Source organism: Jaculus jaculus, chromosome 1, assembly GCF_020740685.1.
Source record: "Jaculus jaculus isolate mJacJac1 chromosome 1, mJacJac1.mat.Y.cur, whole genome shotgun sequence".
Classification (NCBI taxonomy): Eukaryota; Metazoa; Chordata; class Mammalia; order Rodentia; family Dipodidae; genus Jaculus; species Jaculus jaculus.
In genome coordinates, this window is record NC_059102.1 from 273816643 (window position 1) to 273838333 (window position 21691).

At 39.5% G+C, this 21691-nt stretch overlaps 1 protein-coding gene across 1 annotated transcript in view; it reads right to left on the reverse strand.

The window, feature by feature from the left end:
• Hydin (HYDIN axonemal central pair apparatus protein) overlaps positions 1 to 21691 on the reverse strand; it is a 433096-nt gene that overhangs the window by 152821 nt on the left and 258584 nt on the right. Inside the window, exons 28-34 of the mRNA XM_004659564.2 lie at positions 14386 to 14563; positions 10917 to 11044; positions 5654 to 5787; positions 5086 to 5222; positions 4748 to 4875; positions 4323 to 4514; positions 3856 to 4005 (exon numbers count right to left, since the gene is read on the reverse strand). Of these exons, the coding sequence (XP_004659621.2) occupies positions 3856 to 4005; positions 4323 to 4514; positions 4748 to 4875; positions 5086 to 5222; positions 5654 to 5787; positions 10917 to 11044; positions 14386 to 14563 (1047 nt within the window). The remainder of the gene's footprint in view (positions 1 to 3855; positions 4006 to 4322; positions 4515 to 4747; positions 4876 to 5085; positions 5223 to 5653; positions 5788 to 10916; positions 11045 to 14385; positions 14564 to 21691) is intronic.

Consider the following 21691-nt stretch of genomic DNA (forward strand, 5'->3'; position numbering starts at 1 on the left):
AAACAGGAGTATAGACCAATGGAATAGACTTGAGGACCTGGACTTTGGGCCAAATAACTATAGCTACTTGATATTTGACAAAGCTCTGAACAATATAGAATGGAAAAAAGACAGCATCTTCAACAAATGGTGATGGACAAACTGGATAACCATATGCAGGAAACTTAAACTTGATCCACACATTTCCCCATGCACTACACTCAAATCCAAATGGATCAAAGACCTCAACATAAGAGCAGAGAGTCTAATACTACTGGAAGAAATTTTAGGAAGTACTTTCCATGATACAGGAATGGAAAAATACTTCTTGAACAAAACCCCAGTAGCTCACGATCTTAAACATTCACTCAACCAATGGGATCACATGAAGCTGAAGAGTTTCTTTACAGACAAGCATACAAAAAGCAAAATCAATAGATTACCCACAGAATGGGAAAAAATATTTGTGGGATATCCAACTGATAGAGGCCTAATCTCTAGAATCTACAATGAACTCAAAAATCTAAATAGTAATTAGTCAAACACCCCACTCACAAAATGGGGCAAAGAGCTGAACAGCCAGTTCACAGAGGAAGAAATACAAATGGCAAACACACACTTAAGGAAATGTTCATCATCCCTAATTATCAGAGAAATGCAAATTAAAACAACTATGATATTCCACTTACCCCAATAAGGATAGCAAGCATCAAAAAATCAAATGAAAATAAATGCTGGCGAGGATGTGGAGAAGTAGGAACACTCATCCACTGTTGGTGGGAATGTAGGATGGTACAACCACTTTGGAAAGCAATATGGGATGGTACAACCACCTTGGAAAGCAATATGGAGACTCCTGAAAAAGCTGACTATAGAGATTCCAACAGACCCAGTGATTCCCTTACTGGGCATCTACCCTAAAACCTTCAAACCACAGGCCAGAGAGATTTGCTCAGCCATGTTTGTAGCAGTTCAATTCGTAATAGCTAAGAGCTGGAATCAACCCAGATGTCCATCACTAGAAGAATGGATAACTAAGATGTGGTATATCTACACAATGGAATTCTCTACAGGAGTAAGAAAAAAATGACACAATGAAATTTGAAGAAAAATGGTTTAACCTGGAACAGATCATTCTCAGTGAACTTACCCAATCACAGAAACCAAATTGCCACATAGTCTCACTCATCTACAGCACCTAACCTGAATCTACCCAACATACCTACATATCCAGCAAGCATATCGTGGACTAGACACTAAGATGGATGGGGAAGGAGAGGTGGCCATTGAAGGGGTGGGAAACACAAATGTAGACTCAAACAGCAATGGTACCATAAAATTGTACTTCCTAAAAGGCAAATCAAATGGCTGGACCTTCACCAGGCCATGTTACATGGAACATTGAAGGGGTGGGAAACACAAATGTAGACTCAAACAGCAATGGTACCATAAAATTGTACTTCCTAAAAGGCAAATCAAATGGCTGGATCTTCACCAGGCCATGTTACATGGAACACCTTAACCACAAGACACTGGAGAGGGTAGGGTCTAGGCTTACCTTAATCTTCTACATCTTCCCTCCCTCCCTCTCCCTCTCTCTTTCTCTGTCTCTCTTCTCTCTAACTCTTGTACATTACTTATCTTTTCCCTCATTTTCTTAGTAGGCACTGAACTATAACTCCCAGTACAAGCATGGGGCTATCATCCACAATGAGCTTTTGGTCAGAAAGCCCTACAATGTTTACTAAAAGACAGACAGATTTCTATCAGAGTACTTGATGACCCACCAAAGGTTAGTGGTAAGACTCTACTGCTGAAGACACCATATGCATTTGACATGTAAAATGGAATGGCATGGCTGGAAGCTAGAAGAGAGTCAGTCCCCAGACAGTCAGCGCGTCTAGTGCCAGAAGGTGCTACGTGGGCAACTTGGGGAAAATGACCAATATCTGTCCAAGCAACTCATGGTCTAACCTACTTAGCAGCAAAAAACCTGTTGTGATGCCCACACAAGTGCCATAGTGGCACACAGGCATGGTGGAGAACCAACTGCTCTTGATTTGGCTAGGTGATTCCCTCAATGGTATGAGACCCATAGCTAGAGCTGGGAAACAAGTCAGAACCATATCCAAACACTAGCCTACTCTCCAATATCACGCTACCATCAATCATGGGATACAAGAGGGCCTACACCTATTAAATTCTCTTTAAAAAAAGTAAGGGTTATTTCATTTGTCCTGCTGCTAACTTACTCTCTGTTGGAGAATCTGTTTCTCTTTTTCAGCTAGATGTAGATACTAAAGAGAGAGCCACCCCATCATATCTCAGAACGGCCCCGGCTGAAACTAAGAAAAATTGGCAAAACAAGCAAGGGTGCCATTTTCCTGATGAACTGGATGCCAGCACAAGGGGGAAGGAGACCAACACAGAGAAAAATCAACTCCTACCAAATCAGAGAGCCAGAGCCTCAGAGGCCCCCAACACCTCATCACTGAAGCAGACCAAAAATGAACCCAACTTTGCTCAGGGATATTTTGCAGAAGAGGAAGCAGAAAGGATGTCAGAGCCACATGTTGGGTCATGATATGCAGAGACATTTATCTTACCCATAACTTGTGGGCTAACTCCACAATGCATGACCCATATACTTCAACAAGGAGGGGCCAGTGGGGAGGGGGTAGGTCATGGATGAGCCTAAAAATGGTACCAAACTGACTATATTTGCTGAATACAAAACTAATTAATAAAAAATGTAAAAAACAAAACAAAACAAAAAAACTAGCTGGGTGTCGTGGTGCATGACTTTAATCCCAGCACTTGGGAGGTAGAGGTAGGAGGATCGCTGAGAGTTTGAGGCCACCATGAGACTACCTAGTGAAATCCAGGTCAGCCTGAGCTGGAGCAAGACCCTACCTTAAAAAAAAAAAAGCAAAACAAAATGTATTAGAATACAGAAAGACATCTCTCAGATGTCCTAGGCTTTGCATAAAAGCCTGTGTTGTATGACTTCTTAATATCCCTCTGGTTTTAGGAGTTTTCTTATTCTTACTATGTTCTCAGTCAGCAGTAGCTTTCTGCTGATGGTGCTTATAAAAGAAAACTTTTGTTTATTTGCTCTGGGAGACTCCACCAGGAAGTACTGACTATCATATTGATTGATGTAGAAGTAATGGTTACCGAGTCACTTATGATACATAGAGTAAGTGGTGTGCTGTGTGCTCTAGTCAATATGATTAATCTTCAAAATGACCCTAAGAGGTAGTTGTTACAGATCAATAATACTAATTTGTCTGAAACCCTAGGATCCAGACATTTTCAAATTCAGATTTTAAAAAAGGCTATCACAATGCATACACCTTAACACTAACTCTCTTAGAGTCTTGGTAAGGTTCCCTGTAATGAAACACATTAATGTTTCTTCAGTTGCAATATTTGAAAACTAAGTGGAATAAAGAAACATAAAATAGTTTTTATGTCATTTCAGATGAGATTTTTTTCTACCAAATAAGTTTCAATATGAAACTGATGAAATTTTGCCACCACTTTTTTAAAGCTTATTGGATTTTAGAATTGCAATAAGAGATTTTTGATATGGAATATTATTGCTTTGTTTTTTACTGATGAGCAAGCTGAGGCTTAGTGAGACAAAGTAATTTGGTCAAAGATACACAGCTATAAGTACAGAGGCAGAAGGCTGCTAGTCCAATGCTACTGATGAAAGTTGCTGTGTCAGTTATGTCTGTTGAGATCAGCCCCCACACAGCCTTTGGGTGAGTGGGGAGCATAAGCATATGGGACACCAGATAGAGAATGGCAAGATGCAAGCCTTGGGAGACCCCAAGAATCTCCTCAAAGCCATGTTTCTTTCCAGCTCACCTCTTCTTTTGGCATGAATTTCACTTGCACATTGGATCTCTCATCAGGTTCCAAGACTCCAGAAGTGGGTTGGATCTCAAAAATTCGTGTCGTGGGCTTCAGTTCAGCACGTAGCTTCTGTCTTAAGTACTTTGGCATGTGTTTTTCCAGCTGAGTTATAAATGTTAGACAATTAGATAATCTACAGAAAATGGATTTATTCCATTCTCCACTAACACAACCTGTATCTATTAGTTATCTCTAAGATATTCCCTCCCAGGGGATATAGAGATATCAAAGACACAAAATTAGTAAGACATTCTACCCCAAACAGCATAGCCTGATAGAACCTGAGTGTTGGCTTAAGGAATTGGGCAATGGTTACCATTAAAAGTCTTTGAACAAGAGACTGAAATAAGGAAGAAAGGCATAAAGTTACAACCCTGGAAGAAATGAAGATGGAAAAAAGAGGACCACAGCTCACTTGCCTTGTTGAAACACATTTGAGTGTGGACAAACCATTCACAAGGGACTTTGAGATGATTAGAAAGCTGAATAGTTTCCACCATGCACTGTCCACATTGAATTGTAGCAAACTCCACTTTTTCACAAGACAGAGTCATACTTGGAACAGTTACTGTGGCTTTGAGACAGATGTTAACAGTTGGCCCTCCAACTACCTGGAGTGGACATAAAATTTCTGTTACCATGTGATCCAAGGTGGGAGAAAATTATGTCTCAGGCTAGGGATATAGCTCAGTGGCTGAGTGTTTGTGGAACATGTTCAAAGCACCAGGTTCCAATCCCCAACACTGGAATAAAATAATAAAATCATGGCCTCTCTAGGGTGCTCAGCAAGCAAAGGTGGAAACCTGGAGGATCAGAATCAGATGGGCCCAGTGGTACATTGTACCTTGATAGGCAGAATGACCTCTTTGTTTCCCACAGGAATACTGGCCCCTTGTGGGTCACATCTCACTTCAAATATTTCCGTTTCACAGTAAGGCAGATTCTTTACACGATCTAGCTCAATGCTGAAGCCTGGATCCAGACAAAGAAAATTCTTTATGAGAAAAGAAAGTGTCACACAGGACTTGCTCTGGGGTAGGATGACCAATGCACCAATGAATGGCCCAGTGACACCTTCAGCTGAGCATAGAAGCAGCACAAGTGTTGCTCCAGAAGGACAGAATGGGCTCCTTGTTGGAAAAGACAAAGCACAACAGGAAAGGGTCTCCCCAGCCTGGTCACCTGTGTCATGAAGGACTTGCTTTTCTGCATGGAAGGACACTGGGAAGTGACTGGTGTTGGTAATCTTGATGATGTGGATTCGGACATCACCTAGCACAATGTAGCCAAAGTCCAGGATGTACGGTGGTAATTGGACTCTGAAACAGTTAACAAGCAATCCTTACCAGTTACTTTCAAGTGTAGAAGCTACATTTCTGAGAAAGAGAGAGAGAGAGAGTTCTCTCCTATCTCATGTATACAATTTTGGTTTCCACAGTGGAGAATAGCTAAAGACCACTAGGATGTAGACTAGAAGTAACGTACTTCCTTCAGATGTCCATATTTATTTGGCCATTATCTCAGAACATGTTCACTGTGATCCCTTACAGACCTGAGATAGGCCTGTTCATTGGACATAGTGTTCAGACTTGAAGAGCCAGAACTGTCTGTGTGGCTTGATGCTGGGGTGGGAGTTAAAATGAGATGAGTGGATTTTATTCCTAGATGATCAACCGAGTTTTTCAGGAGACACTTGAAACTGCTCTACCAAACTCTGAAACAAAACAAAACAATACAGAAGGATCCTCACTTGGCTAGTTTGAAGTTATTCCGATGGCTCAAGCAGGCATCATTTGTGGGATCATAGACAATTGTTTTCTGATGTTCTAGGGCATAGTCTTGGACAATAAGTCGCTCCACTTCCATTTGAATATGAGCACTTAACTGGAGCAAGAGAGAAGAGCAGAAATTCAGTATTTTGTTCTAGAACATGAATTCTTTTTTTTTTTTCTAAAGAGAGAGAGAGAATTGGTAATCCAGGACCTCAGCCCTTACAACTGGACTCCAGACACTTGTGCCACCTAGTAGGCACATGTGACCTCTTGAGCTTGCCTCACCTGTGTATGTCTGGCTTACATAGGATCTAGAGAGTAGAACATGGGTTCTCAGGCTTCGCAGGTAAGTGCTTTAACTGCTAAGCCATCTGTCCAGCCTGGACATGCATTCTTAATGGGGAAAGTATCAACTGCAATGTATAAAAGCTGGTTGTCATGGCAGGAGGAGTGAAAAACTTAGATATTACAATGGTATAAATGGATAGGAAATTTAGGATATTAAAATTTTTATGGAGATATGAGGAGAAGCTGGTCCATTCATTCCATGAAATATTATTCAGTAACAAAAAGGAATAAGTTAACAATGCACACAGTGTGGAAGGACCTCAAGAGTACTATGTTGAATGAAAAAAGACAAATTTCAAAAAAAATCTCATATATGTTATGTGACATTTTTGAAATAATAAAAGGGTAGAACTGAGTAGTGATTGCTAGGTGTAAGAGCTGCAGAGAGAGGAGAGTGGATGTGGCTAAATGGTATAGCATGTCAAAGTAAGCACAACTGAAAATCAGAGTACTAATTGCTTTGTTAAAATAAGAGACATTCCTACCCTCTTATTCTCTCCTTAGGATATTTACTCTAGAAAAGTAAAAGAGGGGGGCTGGAGAGATGGGTCAGTGGATAAAGCACTTGCAGCTCAAGCCAGAGTAGCTCAGTTTGATCCCCATGTTCCATGTAGAAAGCTGGAAGCCATTGCTGTCTTTTGTAATGCTAGCAGTAGGATTAATGCTAATGCGGACATTGAGATGCAAGAGAAACAGAAGAATATCCTGGAAAAGGAACAACTCATGGATAGTGCAACAAAGAACTGGAGAACAAAATGTAGAGGGAAAATAAACCTTGCCTCAAACAGGTATAAAGGCAAGGACTGACCTCAAAGAGGTCCTCTGATCTCCACATGAGCACCATGGTATGCATACTCCCATACAGATATGAACACACACACATGAGAGAGAGAAGGGGAGAGAGAGAGAGAGAGAGAGAGAGAGAGAGAGAGAGAGAGAGAGAGAGACAGAGAGACAGAGAGAGAGAGACAGAGAGAGACAGAGAGGGAGGGAGAAATTAATATAAAGTAAAAGAGATAGAAGGCTTTTTCTACCTTTTGAAATATACCTATAGCTGTATCAATATTTGTACATAATTATACACACACATGCCCACACTCATATCTGTATGTGCATCTATCTTCTCAAAATCTAAGTGTTTTGTTTTGTTTTGTTTGTGTGTGTCTGACTTTAAAATGACTTTCCTGAGCACTCAGAAAGCTTCTTTTTGAAATGGAACCATGCAAGAAGATGGGGTTCTTATCTCCCAGTTTCTGTGGATGGATAGAGGCATAGTTTTCATGGGGCTTGAATAAATGAAGTTTGCTTTTACTTTTAATAAAGCCAGTCACTAACACAGGTGGTCACCCAGTCACTGTGTGTGACTATGTGGGACAATGATCTTGTCAAGTCCTCTTGATGGAGGACTAGTTATTGTTTCTTTGAGAATGTGCATTAATTGGCTGAATCTGGGTAGAAATATAAAATGGTAAGACCTTGTTTTGTTTTTGCAGTCTCTCAGCAGATTGTCTGTGATACAATAAAATTCTGGCTTAATGCTCATTGAGTAACAAAGCTGTTTTCATCACCTTCTAAATGTATGGAGAGATTTTCGAAGTTCTAAGGAGGTTTTGTTTTTAATTTTCTTTCCCCAAGGGGCACAAGGAATCCTTGTGGTGATGGTACAGTTCCGTATTTTAGCTGTGGTAGTGCCTAAATAAATCTACACAGGCAATAAAACTGCATGGAATGGTAAATGTGTGCACATCCATGCACACATGTAAAATTAGAAAGGCACAAGTAAGTGCTATGGTTTGTACCAACATTAGTTTCCAAGTTTTGATATTGTGCTAGAGTTATGTAAGAGTTTAATGCTAAGAAAACCATCTTTTGTAAATATACAACTATTTTTAAGAAAGTGATGGGGCCTGGGAGATATCTCAGTGAGTAGGAATGTCATACAAGCATGAGGGTCCAGGAGGACTGGACTAGCTCTGCATTCAATCCCAAGCACCCATGTAAGCAGCTGGCTGCAGCCATATACACCTGTAAACCCAGTCCTGTAGGAGCAAAGACAGGAAAATTGCTGGTGTTTGCCAGTCAGCTCATCTGACCAGCAGATCCGGGTTCAGTGAGAAACTCCATCTCAAGGAAATATGCATATGATTGATAAAGTTCTCCCAACATTCTCCTCTGGCCTCCACATGCATGTAAATGGGGGTGGGTGTGCACCTGCATGCATACCACACAAAAAAAAATTAAAAAATCATGCTATTTATAAAGGAGCTTATTTTATATATAATAAAAATTTTTGTGGGACATTAGAAAAAATATCTAAAAGCAATTTTTAGGGTGGGGGTGTTAGTGAAAAAAGTTGAGAGGGCTGGATCTTCATCCAGGGCCTAGAAAAGAAAATCAGTGTGTGATGTTGGATGTGGCCCACAGCAAGGCAACAAGAAACAAGGGCTGGAGATGTGACAAAAGGAGAGGAGTGTGACAGAGGACAGTATCCCAGTCATCTTGATTCTAGAACATCAAGACCAATGCTGAAGCCATAGGTGGTCATTCCTGCCTTAGTCATGTGCCATAAGGTTCACAGAAACCCATCCAGATGGGATCAGAGATGATTATCCTAAGGCTCTGATAGGTGGGAACAGCCTTAGAAGGCAGCTAGCAAGGGGCTCTGTTTGGAAACAGTGGGCATGAAGAGGTCTGTGTTGGCAGCTGGGCAGGCTGGATCCAAATCCTGGCCCTGTGCTTGCCTTGAGTGATGTGCCTCACTTCCATGAGTTCCATACAGCTGTGAAATGTAGCCAACATGGGCACCACAGTCCCCATCTTACACCCAGTGTAAGTGGATTTCTTGAGATAATAATACAGATTAACAGGGTGCCATGGGCCTACTGTGAGAGTTCAATGCAAGGTAGCTGCTATTATTAATTCTGATCATCCTTGGTTCTGCTCTGGCCTCTTGCATTGTATTCTTCACACTGAGTCACTCCAGGTCACCTTTAGAATTGCCAGCCTTCCTCAGGTATCCTCTTTCCCACTTTGGAATCCCTTGTTAGGCAGTCTCAGAGTTCTCTAGCTACCTAGACAGTTTTTCTATGTACAGTATTCCCATGTACCTTTGCATATATAATTTATTTTATTTAGATGTACATTTGTAGGTATGTGGGCACACACTCACATGTATGTATTTATATAGGTCAGAGGACAAGCTCAGCTATTATCCTCAAGAATGCCATCATTCTTAGGTCCCTCATTGGCATAGGGCTGACCAATTAGGCTATACTGGGTGGCCAGCAAACTCCAGGGAACTGCCTTATCTCTGCCTTCCCAGAGCTGGGATCATAGGCAAGTGCTGTCCCATTTGGTTCTGGAAATGGAATTCAGGTCCTCATTCTTGTGAAGCAAATACTTCCCCCATTGACCCATTTCCTTAGATCCTACACATTTGATTAACAGGAGAGGCATAGGGAGGGACTGGCCTTGACTAACAGGAGCAGCATATTGGAGAGGGATGTCTGGTGGCAATAAATGAGGACATTTGGTGATTTCATTTTCACATCCCACTTCCTATTTTCACCTTTGTGGGAAGGAGGCCACCTTTTTTGTTGCATTTTGTTGCATTACATACTTATGTTTTCCCTAGAACCTCTTTTGGCTTCCCTTCTCTCTTAGGTGCTTGTGTAGCTGAGAGTTCCATTCTCTATGTAATCCCACTTGTCTATGCTTGGAGGGCTCCATTCTCAATCTATTATATTTCCTGTTTACTTCATACACTTCCTAGGGAATCTTACTATTTCCTGTGACTATCAGACCACTGATAACTTTCAAGTCACTTTCCCTACTTAGCCCCCAGGCCCCAGCAGCAGCTCAGACTTCCTACTGATGTCTGGAAATCCCATGCCCAATAATGGACCATCTCAACCAATTTTCCATTCTCACCCTCCCATACAAACTTGCTTCTCTTGCTGAGTTTCATATCTCCATGCCCCTCCTTACTATGTATCCAAGTGAGACAAGTGGATGTCATTCCTGCCTCACTTGATATTCAACTAATCCCAAGTCTCTTACCATTTCACATGTGAAATACTCCTTGAACCCATTTAATTATCCCTACCCCTTCTGTTGTCAACATTGTGTATACCATTACCATCTCACCTTTTTTTTTTTTTTGTTTAAAGCCTGATTTTCCACATCTATTCTTACTCTAGTGAGTCTCAAGCCCCATCCCCTCAAAGCTCCACAAGAGAGCTACATGGATCCTTCAAGATGCAAATTGAATTATGCTACTATGGTAGTTTGAATGTATGTCCCCCAAAGATTCAGGTATTGTATTAAAGCTTGTAACTTGGAGCTGTAGCCCTCTGGCTAGAGGAGGTGTCACTGGGGGGTGTATCTGAATTGTAGCCAAAAGGTACACAGAGAGGGTTTGAACTCTGCTTTTGGGTTTCTATTACTTGCTTGCCAGTTTGTGCTTGTTGCTTTTGCTTTTTTATGGGTTGTTTGGTTGTTTTTCTCTGTTTGGATGTATGGAAGTGGTTTCTTTTGACACTGATGAAACTTCTCCCTGTATCTATAAGCTTGAAATAAATCTCTTCCTCTGCTAAACTATGCCTGGTTTGGATGCCCATCTCAGCAATGTGAAACTGAATACAACAGCTACGCTTCCAGTTTAAGCACTTCAATGCTTCCTGTTGCCCTCAAGAAATTGCCCAAAATTCTTCATGGGTTCTCCAGGTAGCTGCTCATTCATTTGGTTCCTTTTGATTTTTTTTCATCCTCTTTCTTTGCTCTAGCTATATCTTTCTAATCTCTATTTCTGGGTGATACCCTGTTCTTCTTACCCTACACCAATACACATGCTATTTTTGCTCACCATTTCTGTTCAGGAGGAGCTAGTCTTACCTCTGTGGACTCATCTTCAGGTATTTCTTCCGTTATCATATCCAAGTGATCAATACTTTCTTCTTTATTGTATTCTTGTTCTACAGTTTTCTTGGCCTGATCTAAGAAGACTTCATATTTTTCATTGCCTGTGGAAGTTGAAGAAAAAGGGACCACTAAGCTTAGAAAAATGAGTTATGTCCCAGATTCAAAGTCTCAGCTCTGTGTACTGTGAGAAGTACCCCTTCTGATAGGTTACTTGCTATGTTTTCTCTATTTTGTAGGTTGTAGTAATTTGTGAGTTGACTTTGTATCTAAGACATCTGGTCCTCCAGCACTTTAGGCAGTAAGAGGCTCACCTTGGATTCTTTAATTCTTACATTGAGACTTTTGCACTCTGGAACTCCTTTGATGCTGGACAAACTGAGACTGCTGGTCACTCTTCAAACTTTTTGTGTTCATCAAATGTTACTTAATATGAAGGATATATCTTTACAAATGTAAATAAGCCACAATTTTCTGAATGAATCAGGGTAGGCAATTGAGAGATTTCAGACACCCAAATTTACCATTAAGCCAGAGCAAAGACTTTGAGGGGTAAGGTAAACAAAGAAATCAAAATACTGACTGTCAAACAATAGGCAATGTTGAGACTGTGGCAAACTGTAGTACATAAGACCAAGTACATTCAAAATTAAGTTACTTTGTTTATTTTGTTTGTTAGTTTCATTTTGATTTTTGAAGGAAAATCTAAATAGTGATCCTACCCTCTGCCTCCTGAGTCATAGAATTAAGGGTGTGTGCCACCATGCCATTTAAAATTAAGTTATTTTGGGCTGGAGAGATGGCTTAGCGGTTAAGCGCTTGCCTGTGAAGCCTAAGGACCCCAGCTCGGTTCCCCAGGTCCCACGTTAGCCAGATGCACAAGGGGGCACATGCGTCTGGAGTTCGTTTGCAGAGGCTGGAAGCCCTGGCGCGCCCATTCTCTCTCTCCCTCTATCTGTCTTTCTCTCTGTGTCTGTCGCTCTCAAATAAATAAATAATAATAAAAAAATTAAAAAAAAATTAAGTTATTTTAATGACTTCACTGGCCAATCACTTCTCTTGCCCTGTAGATGCCAACTGGGCACTCAGTTTTCAAAGCATGTAGCAAAGCCTCTCCTACCAGTAATCACAACTGGCTCTTAGCACCTGAAGGTTTCATAGACACAGACTCAAAAACCATATGTCAAAAATGTTTGGTCACAGTTAACTAGTGCTACTTTTAGCCCCAATCTCAGACATTTCTTTTTGCAGTGAGTAGAGGTTAATGCAGAGTACCTACCTGGTGAAAGTGTTGAGGACAAGTGACTGTTGTGTGCTTAGCCCTAGATGGGACATGTATAGCATCTCCTCCAAGGTTCAGGGAACATTGTGGAAGAGGGGGTTAGAAAGAATGTAAGAGCCAGAGGATGGGGAGGAGTGCTGTGGAGTGCTGTCATCTAGATGTGACATGGCTTTTACACTCATGAGCTCACAGCAGTTGTAGTTTCCTGTACAATACTGAATGTGTCAAATTTCCACCATGAATGGGGCAGGGGTTCATGATACCCCACACATCCCAGAGGAGCTATTGGCAGTTATTAGCTGCTGGAGGAGGAGGAGTCATGTTCTTCTGTGGTGTAGCCACTGGTAAGTTGTCCATATGCCATTAAATATCACCTCTCACCCATGCCTATGCAAGCAATCCTAATTTAACACAGGGATTAAAAATAAAGACATAAAGCCAGACATGGTGGCACATGCCTTCAATCCCAACACTCAGGAGGCAGAGGTAGGAGGATCACTGTGAGTTTGAGGCCACCCTGAGAATACAGAGTGAATTCCAGGTCAGCCTGGGCTAGAGTGAAACCCTACCTTGAAAAACCAAAATATATAAATAAATAAAAACATAAAAGCAAGAAGGGAAGTTGGGAAGAAGAAGAAATTTAATGGGAATGGGCAGGGGATAAGAAAGGTAAATATAATAAAATACATTATATACTATATAAATTGTCAAAAAGAAAGAAAATAAAAATGTTCAAAAACATTACATCTGTATTGATCTTGTACAAATTTTTCTTATTGTTCTTCCCTGAATAATATAGCATAATCACTGTTTATATGCCATTTATCTTGTAATTAGGCATTATAATAAGTCTAGAGGTGGTTGAACATATATAGGAGGATATATGTAAGTCCTATATATCATTTTATATGAGACTTAAGTATGCATTGATTTCAGCAACCATGGGAGGTCCCAAGCCAATCCCAGCTGAGTACCAAGGGCTGATGGTCTACATGGAGCTAGCTAGTCTTCTCTGTTCAGAACTCTGCAGAGTAAAGTATAATGTGGTGTTAGCTTTATTAACATTTATGGTAATGTTTTTAGGAAGCTGACATTTGGAACTTAATCGATGATCAAGAACAGTTACATTAGTGACTTTATGGAATGGGAAAGGAGAAAGGCTGGGGAGTGAGGATTTAACTTGAAGTTTTGTAGGGAAGTGGATTCCATGGAACACAAAGAAGGTTTCATGAAGAATGAGAGATTTCTCTTGAGGCTTGGTTCTGCCCTGTGTCAGGAAGAAAGAGCCAGGAAGAAGCTATGGCTAAAAGAGCAGCTCAGCTAAATCTGGGGTTCTATGAAGAGAGAAATACCAGTGTGTCATAGATGGCTGTGAGAGCCACCTATGTTCCGAAAAGCCTTGGCTAGGCATGTGGGCCAATAACTAATAGTGCCAAGTTTTAGCTTTTTAAAAAATATTTTATTTTTATTAATTATTTGAGAGAGAAAAAGGCAGAGAGGGTGGAGAGGGAGAAAGAATTGGCCCACCAAGGCCTTGAGTCTATGGAACCAAACACCAGATGCATGCACCAGATCTTGTGCATCTGGCTTACATGAGTCCTTGGGAATCAAACCTGGGTCCTTTGGCTTTGCAGGCAAGTGCCTTAACCACTAAGCCATCTCCCCAGCCCTATTTTTAGCTTTTAGATCACGCAACCCCAAAACAGAGACCTGAGGCTGTGGTTGCTTGTTTTTTGTGCAGATGGTATTTTGAGAATTCTACACCTGACAGCAGACAGACAGCTTTTATCTTCTCATGGAGATGACACTGAGAGTGTGCTACTGGGGGAGACACAGGGAGAAGCTGTGGCTAGAAGGAACATTATACCAAAAGGCCTCTGCAAGTGGAAGTTTTCCATCCTCTCATAGGTAATTAAATGATGGCAAAATTGGCCAGCAGTCTTTGTTGGCAAATGCCATGAGCTATATATCTTGTCTCACTAAACTCAGGTCAGCAAATCAAATTCAACTTTTTCTTTAGCCATTTGGCAACAAGGAATAACATAAAGGGAAATAGGAGGGGATTGTTGAGCAAATAAAGTGAGTAGCTACCAACATTAAAATAAAGAAAAGCTAAAATGTCTCCCCACACCCAGTGGCAAAATATTTTATGAGGGGCAGTACCTCGGAGATCCCTGGGGAGGTCAAGGCAGATCCGAGGAAAGATACCCTCTCCATTTAGAGTGATGTTTTCTGGGTCCAGGTGGGCGATCTGTATTTGGAAACTCCGTTGAAAGATCTCAGGAATTCCAGGCAAGTAGTAAACTTTCAGCACCTGTCCCTTATCCGAACTGATAAAACCCTATGCAGTAGAAAAACCAGAGAGAACTTTAAAATGTACAATGGAATTATGGTTCTGGAGTGAGATGACCCCAGAGGGCTACAATGCTGGTTATTCTCCATTCACACACATACATATAACCTAGCAATTTCACTTTTAGAAGAGTTGCCTAGGATAACTTCTACCTGTGGACCAGGAGGTGTATGGAAAATTCATAGCAGGAGAGTTCATAACAGCAAACTACTAGAGAAAAAAAAAAAAAAAAAAGCACATCAAATGTGCTTCCGCTGGAAAATGGAAATTTACTTTTAATATACTTAGAAAAGAAACATTGTTAAGTAGTAAAAATAAATGAACTAAAGCTATCATGTAACACTATGGATGAATCTTAGAAGTATGATAGTGGATGAAAAGAGCAAATTGCTCTGGAATATTTTTTATTTTTATTTTTTAGGTCATGCTCAGGTTGACCTGGAACTAATTTTGTAGGCCAGGCTGACTTTGAACTCATGGCAATTCTACTACCTCAGCCTCCCAGGTGTTGGTATTATAGCTGTGAGTCACCACTCCTAAGTGTTTTTTAAATATCTGTATCTATATTTAGATATTGATATATCTTGATATTGATATCTAGCTATCTGTCTGTCTATCTATCTATCTATCTATCTATCTATCTATCTATCTATCTATCTAATCTAGTCTATAAAGCTCAAGGGAAGGCAAAATCACATGGAACAAAACCTCCATGAGGGCAAATATGTTTGTTTTTTCCCCAATACTAGACAAATGCTAGTGAAAAATTGTAGGTAGTTAAGTTTTGTGAAAGCAATAGGTACTTTGAGGATATGTACACATAATGTAATTACTAAAACAATGTAAAATTCTGGGTAGTGGTTACTGGTCACAAGTAATAGGGGCACAAAATGGGAAAAGAGCTGTGTAGCTTTCAGTATAGTACACTACATGCACATAAACATACAAATAGATACAAATATATTAGCCAAAGTCCAGATTTAAAGATGGTAATTCATGGTTACTACATAAAACTGTGACTATAGTTAATACTAATGTGCTTGATACTTGAACATTGCTAAAAGAGCAGATTTGAAATGTTATCAACAAAGGACAAATATTTGATGTAATATATTAAGTAGCTCAATTTAGCCAGTCTACAATGAACCCATATATCTAAACATCATGTCATAATAAATCCAACATGCTATACAGGTTTTTTTGTACATACTGAATAGTATATATTAGGACTCTAAAAATTATGAATATGTTAAAAATAATCCTATAGGTCAGTAGTTAGAAAGTAGAAGGTATTAGAATTGCAAGGTTATGAATTACAAGAGGCAAATATGATAGGACTCAGAATTGAGGAAAATGTTAGTCCAAGTTCTACCTCTAGAAAAATGATTCACAAATCATTTTTGATTGGTTTCTTCATAATTTTTGCATTTGTTTTATCTTATTTTTTGAGGTAAGGTCTCTCTAGCCCAGGGTTATGTGGAACTTGCTCTGTAGTCCCAGGTTGTCCTCAAACTCACAGCAGTCCTCCTACCCATGCCTCCTGACTGCTGGGATTAAAGACATGTTACTGCCATGTCTGGCACATATTTTGTCTTTAATGTCATAAGCAATGCATATTCTTTGAAGAAAATTACAGAATGAAGATAAGAAAAAATAAACTCCGGCATAAATAATTAGGATAACATATTAACATATATCTATCTGGATTGTATTTATTTATTTATTTATTTATTTATTTATTTATTTTGTTTTTCAAGGTAGGGTCTCACTTTAACCTAGGCTGACCTGGAATTCACTATGGAGTCTCAGGGTGGCCTCGAACTCACAGCGATTCTCCTACCTCTGCCTCCCTAGTGCTGGGATTAAAGGCGTGCGCCACCATGCCCGGCTTGGATTTTATTTTAATGCAATGTGCTGTGGGTGCACCAAGCCTAGGAGAGTCAGTAAACTTGTCTTAGACACCAATACTGGCAGTGACAAAGTGTCACTTCTACAACTAGTATGAGAAGCCATGGCTTCTCTGTTCCATTCCTGGGCTTCCTTATATGCTATTTCACTACACCAAATTGATCCAAATTTCACAAGCCTCTCATTTACATGAAGCATTCATGAGATTTCATATATAAAAGGAATGATGTGTGTGTGTGCTGTGGTATGCATGATGAGTAAGCTTGTGTGCACAGATATGAGTGTGCTTGTGTGTGCATCAGGAGGCCAGAGAAGAATGTTAGTGTCCTTCTTTTTTGCTCATCTGCTTGTTTCTTTGAGACTGTTTCTCACTGGACCCAGAGCTATTGTTTTTGTCAATTTAGACTGGTTGACATGAGCCTGAGTGATTGTCCAGTCTATGCCTCCCACAGGACTGAGTTTTCAGACATATGTGGCAATGCCCAGCTATTTACATGGATATTGGGGAGTTGAACTCAGGGTGAATCTCAGGCCCTCATGCTTGTGCTGCAAGGGCTCTTATCTGCAGAAACATCTCTTCAGTTCCTTTATCACTTCTTAAACTATGAGCCAATATAAACCAACCATTCTTTTCTCTTCTTTCCTTCTTCCATTCCTACCCCCCTTCCCTTCCTTTTTGTCACAGTGACAAGATAAGGAACTAATTTAGGGACTTAAGAAGGTCCTATGAAACTCCACTGAAAAGGACCGTTGGAGGCACACCTCGTTTGTTCTGAACTTGAACCTGCCCCTTTTCCTTCTTTCCTTTGCTGATTTTGCTTTGTACCCTTTTGTGGTAATAACTCATAGTTCTGAGCTTGACTTATTGCTAAGTCCTGTGAATCCTCCTAGAGCAGAAGGAATATGTGACATTTGAACAGGTTCTGTCAACCTTTCAGAAAACAAATAGTCATTTCAGCTGACAAACCATTCTCGACAACAGAGAGAAAATTCCAATTTCTTTTATGATATCCAAACTGGTCAAGTAAAACATGAGGAAGGAAATTTATTAGCAAAGAGGCATATTAGTAAACAAAGTATTGTACAATATAGTAAAGATTATGTGTGCATATGTAGGTATTTTAAAATGCAGATAGTCGTATATAATACAATTTTTTCCATATGCTTCTTTTCTTTTTTACCTAGCAACATATCTTAAAATTACCTCAGTATCAGTGCATCTAGAGCTGCCATATCCCTTTTACGTGCCCCATGTTATTCTACCACACTGTTTTAAAAATATTTTATTAATTTATTTATGAGAGAGAGAGAGAGACAGACAATGGGTACACCAGAGCCTTTAGCCACTGCAAACAAACTATAGATGAATGCACCACTTTGTGAATCTGGCTTTATGTGGGTGCTGAGGAATCAATCCTGGGTCCTTAGGCTTTGCAGGTAAGCACCTTATCTGCCAAGCCATATCTCTAGCCGTACCACAGTGTTTTTTTTAGGATTTCACTTTAGCCCAGGCTGACCTGGAATTTGCTATGTATTCTCAGGGTGGCCTCGAACTCACAGTGATCCTCCTATCTCTGCCTCCTGAGTGCTGGGATTAAAGGCATGTGCCACCATGCCCAGTCCTACCACACAGTTTAAAAAATTATTTATTTTTATTTTATACAAATTCTAACAGGTTATTAATCTTTTATTCCCTCATTCCAGCTCCCATTACCCTGGAGTCCCTCCTCATTAAGGTTATAATATTCACTGTAGGGTCATGAAAACTTCGGTTTTTCTCTGTGGGGTAGCAGGGGACCATGCCTCAGGATATTTCTACCCTCTCTCACACAGTTTTTTTCTTTAAATTTATTTATTTGCAAGGAGAGAGGACATGAATGAATGGTGTGCCATGGCCTCTAGCCATTGCAAATGAACTCCGGATGCCTGTGACACCTTGCACATATGGCTTTACTGGGGTAACAAACCCGGGCCATTAGGTTTTGCAGGCAAGTGCCTTAACTGCTGAGCCATTTCCCTAGCCCCTACCACACAGCTTTAATACTTTAACAAAACTAGTTCCTGATAAACTTTTAGATTGTTTCTCTTCTTTTGTTTCTGCCCTTATAGATTGTGTAGAAAATATTCTTCTATACGTATCATTCTGCAGCTATGTGAACATGTATGTATGATAACTGGAAATAAAATGAAATTTCTGATAAAACGGTAAATGTAATAGATATTCTCAAATTGTTCCCTGTAGAGTTGTATCAATTTATACTAATAACAGCAATGTGCATTCAAATGCTTAAGAGAGAAAACTTAAGGAACAGGACAATAGAAAACATAGTAATAGTGGTAAACAGAAAGAAAACATTAAAAAAACTCATACTAGAGAGAATGCAAGGAAGGAAATAATACAAGTCATCTCAATTATGCTAATGAAAGATAAAATAAAAATGAAAAAAAATAAAATTCAGCTATATGTTTTATGGGCGAGAGACCTAAAATAAAATAAAATGGACTATGGTAAATGATGTAAAGACACAAGAAAGCAGGAATCACAATAATATCAAGTGGTAATTAAAGTACAAAAGCATTACAAGAGAGCAATAAAGCCATTTAAATAGGCAAAATATATGATCCATGATGAACACTTAATAGTTACAAAATTTTATATGCAAACACAGAAATGAAAATACATAAGCATAAATTTTAAGATATCTATGGAAAGCAATAGATGGAGAAGTGCTAACCCATTTTAAACCAGCTTTAGTCTTAGAAAAATTAAGCACTGTTTGGGTAGATGGCTGAGGAGATAAAAGCACTTACTGTGCAAACATAAGGACCTGAGTTCAATCCCCTGCACCCATATACAAAGTTTGTGCATGTCTGCAACCCCAGCCCTGAGTCAGATAAGACAGGAAGATCACTAGAGCTGATAAACCAGGCTAACCCAAAGACAGAAAGCTCCAGATTGAGAAAGAGACTGCCTCAGGGAAATAATGCAGAAGAGTGATGGAGTCAGATACCCGGTGATACCTGATGTCCTCCTTTGGCCTTTACATGCATCTTCATGGCGAGTATACATATGCACACACATGTGCATTCACCATACACACCATACACACCCCCCCACACACCCCTCTCAAAAACCAAAGAACAGGGTTGGAGAGATGCTTTAGCTGTTAAGGCACTTGTCTGAGAAGCCTAAAGACCCAGGTTCTATTCCCCATAATCCATGTAAACCAGATGCACAAGGTGGCATATGAGTTTAGAGTTCATTTGAGGTGACTAGAGGCCTAGGTATGCCCATTCTCTCTCTCTTGCTATCTGCTTATTTCTCTCTCAAATAAGCAAATAAATATTAAAAACTCAAACTGAAAAAGATAAAGAAGATTTGAATGCTTTGATCATACATGTTAGTTTAGTAGAGATTCATTGTACTATTCAGTCTCAAAACTAGAAGACATTATTTAAAGACTATTTTAAGGCATTAAACTACATTAACAAATTCATTAAGTAGCAATCAAGACCATCTAACCATTGATATATATGTGTACATATATATATCAAACAGATACATAATATAAGCATCTCAATATTGATATAGTATGCAATTCTCAATATTAATCATAAAATTTAAATAATAAAAACAAAAGCTATAGAGATTTGGAAAAAATAAAAGTATTTTAAATTTATACTTGTAAATGAAACTATAGTTCTAGACAACTTAGAAAATAATGAAAATTAGAGCTATTCACATGAATAAAAAGTACAACACTGATATCTATTTTTGTGTTATTTTCTTAAAATTTATGGTGTATACTCTGGTTTCTCTTCAGATTGTATAATTCTTTCACTTTTCTTTTTCAAGGTAGGGTCCTGCTCTAGCACAAGCTGACCTGGAATTCACTATGTAGTCTCAAGCTGGCCTCAAATTCACAGTGATCCTCCTACTTCTGCCTCCTGAGTGCTGGAATTAAAGGCATGTGCTTTCACTTTTTTTTTCACTTTTTCAATTTTATGATGTGAGACTAACCTATACTTATGCCAATAAATAGCTTTACTTTTTAAATTCTTTTATTTTTATTTATTTATTTGATAGAGAAAGAGAGAGAGAGAATGGGAATGCCAGGGCCTCTAGCAAATGAACTCCAGATGCATGTGCCACCTTGTGCATTTGACTTAGTGGGTATCAAGGAACTGAACTTGGGTCCTTTGGATTTGCAGGCAAGCACCTTAATTGCTAAGCCACATCCTCAGCCCTACTCTTTTTCTTAAAAAAATTTATTTGAGAAAGAGAACGAGAGAGAGACCAGGCAATCAAGCATGGGTACACCAGAACCTCTTGCTGTTGCAAATGAATTCCAGAAACATACATCACTTTGTTCATCTGGCTTTATGTGGGCACTGGGGAATTGAATTCAGGATATCAGGGTTTACAAGTAGTGTCTAACTGCTGAGCCATCTCTCCAGCCCAATTGTTTCGTTATTGGTTAAAGAAAAAAATAAAAGCAGAAATTGTATTAAGAAAACTAGTAAACCAAAACATAGGAGTCACTTCAAAAAAAAGTTAAGACAAATTAGAGAAAGAACAAAAGAGAGTTGACCTAACATATTAACACATATTTTATAGCCACAGCAATTAATAAAGTATAGTGTTAATATAGGGACAAAGAGATTTTTGAGGACTAGAGGGACCAGCAATAAACTTGAGTATGTGTGATGATTTAGAGGAAGAGTCAACTCAATCATCAAAGACAATAGCAATAATTATAAATCAAGTCTATCATTTTATACTTTCTAACTTTCTATAATAATTTTGCATTATTCTCAAGGAGAAAAATTCAACAGAAGTTTCTTTTTTTATTATTAACAACTTCCATGACTGTAAACAATATCCCATGGTAATGCCCTCCCTCCCCCGCTTTCCTCTTTGAAACTCCATCCTCCATCACATCCCCTCCCCTTCTCAATTAGTCTCTCTTTTATTTTGATGTCATGACCTTTTCCTCCTATTATCATGGTCTTGTGTATGTATAGGTAGTGTCAGGCACTGTGAGGTCATGAATACCCAGGCCATTTTGTGTCTGGGGGAGCACATTGTAAGGAGTCCTACTCTTCCTTTGGCTCTTACATTCTTTCCCCCACCTCTTCCACCATGGACCCTGAGCCTTGGAAGGTGTGATAGAGATATTGCAGTGCTGAGCATTCCTCTGTCACTTC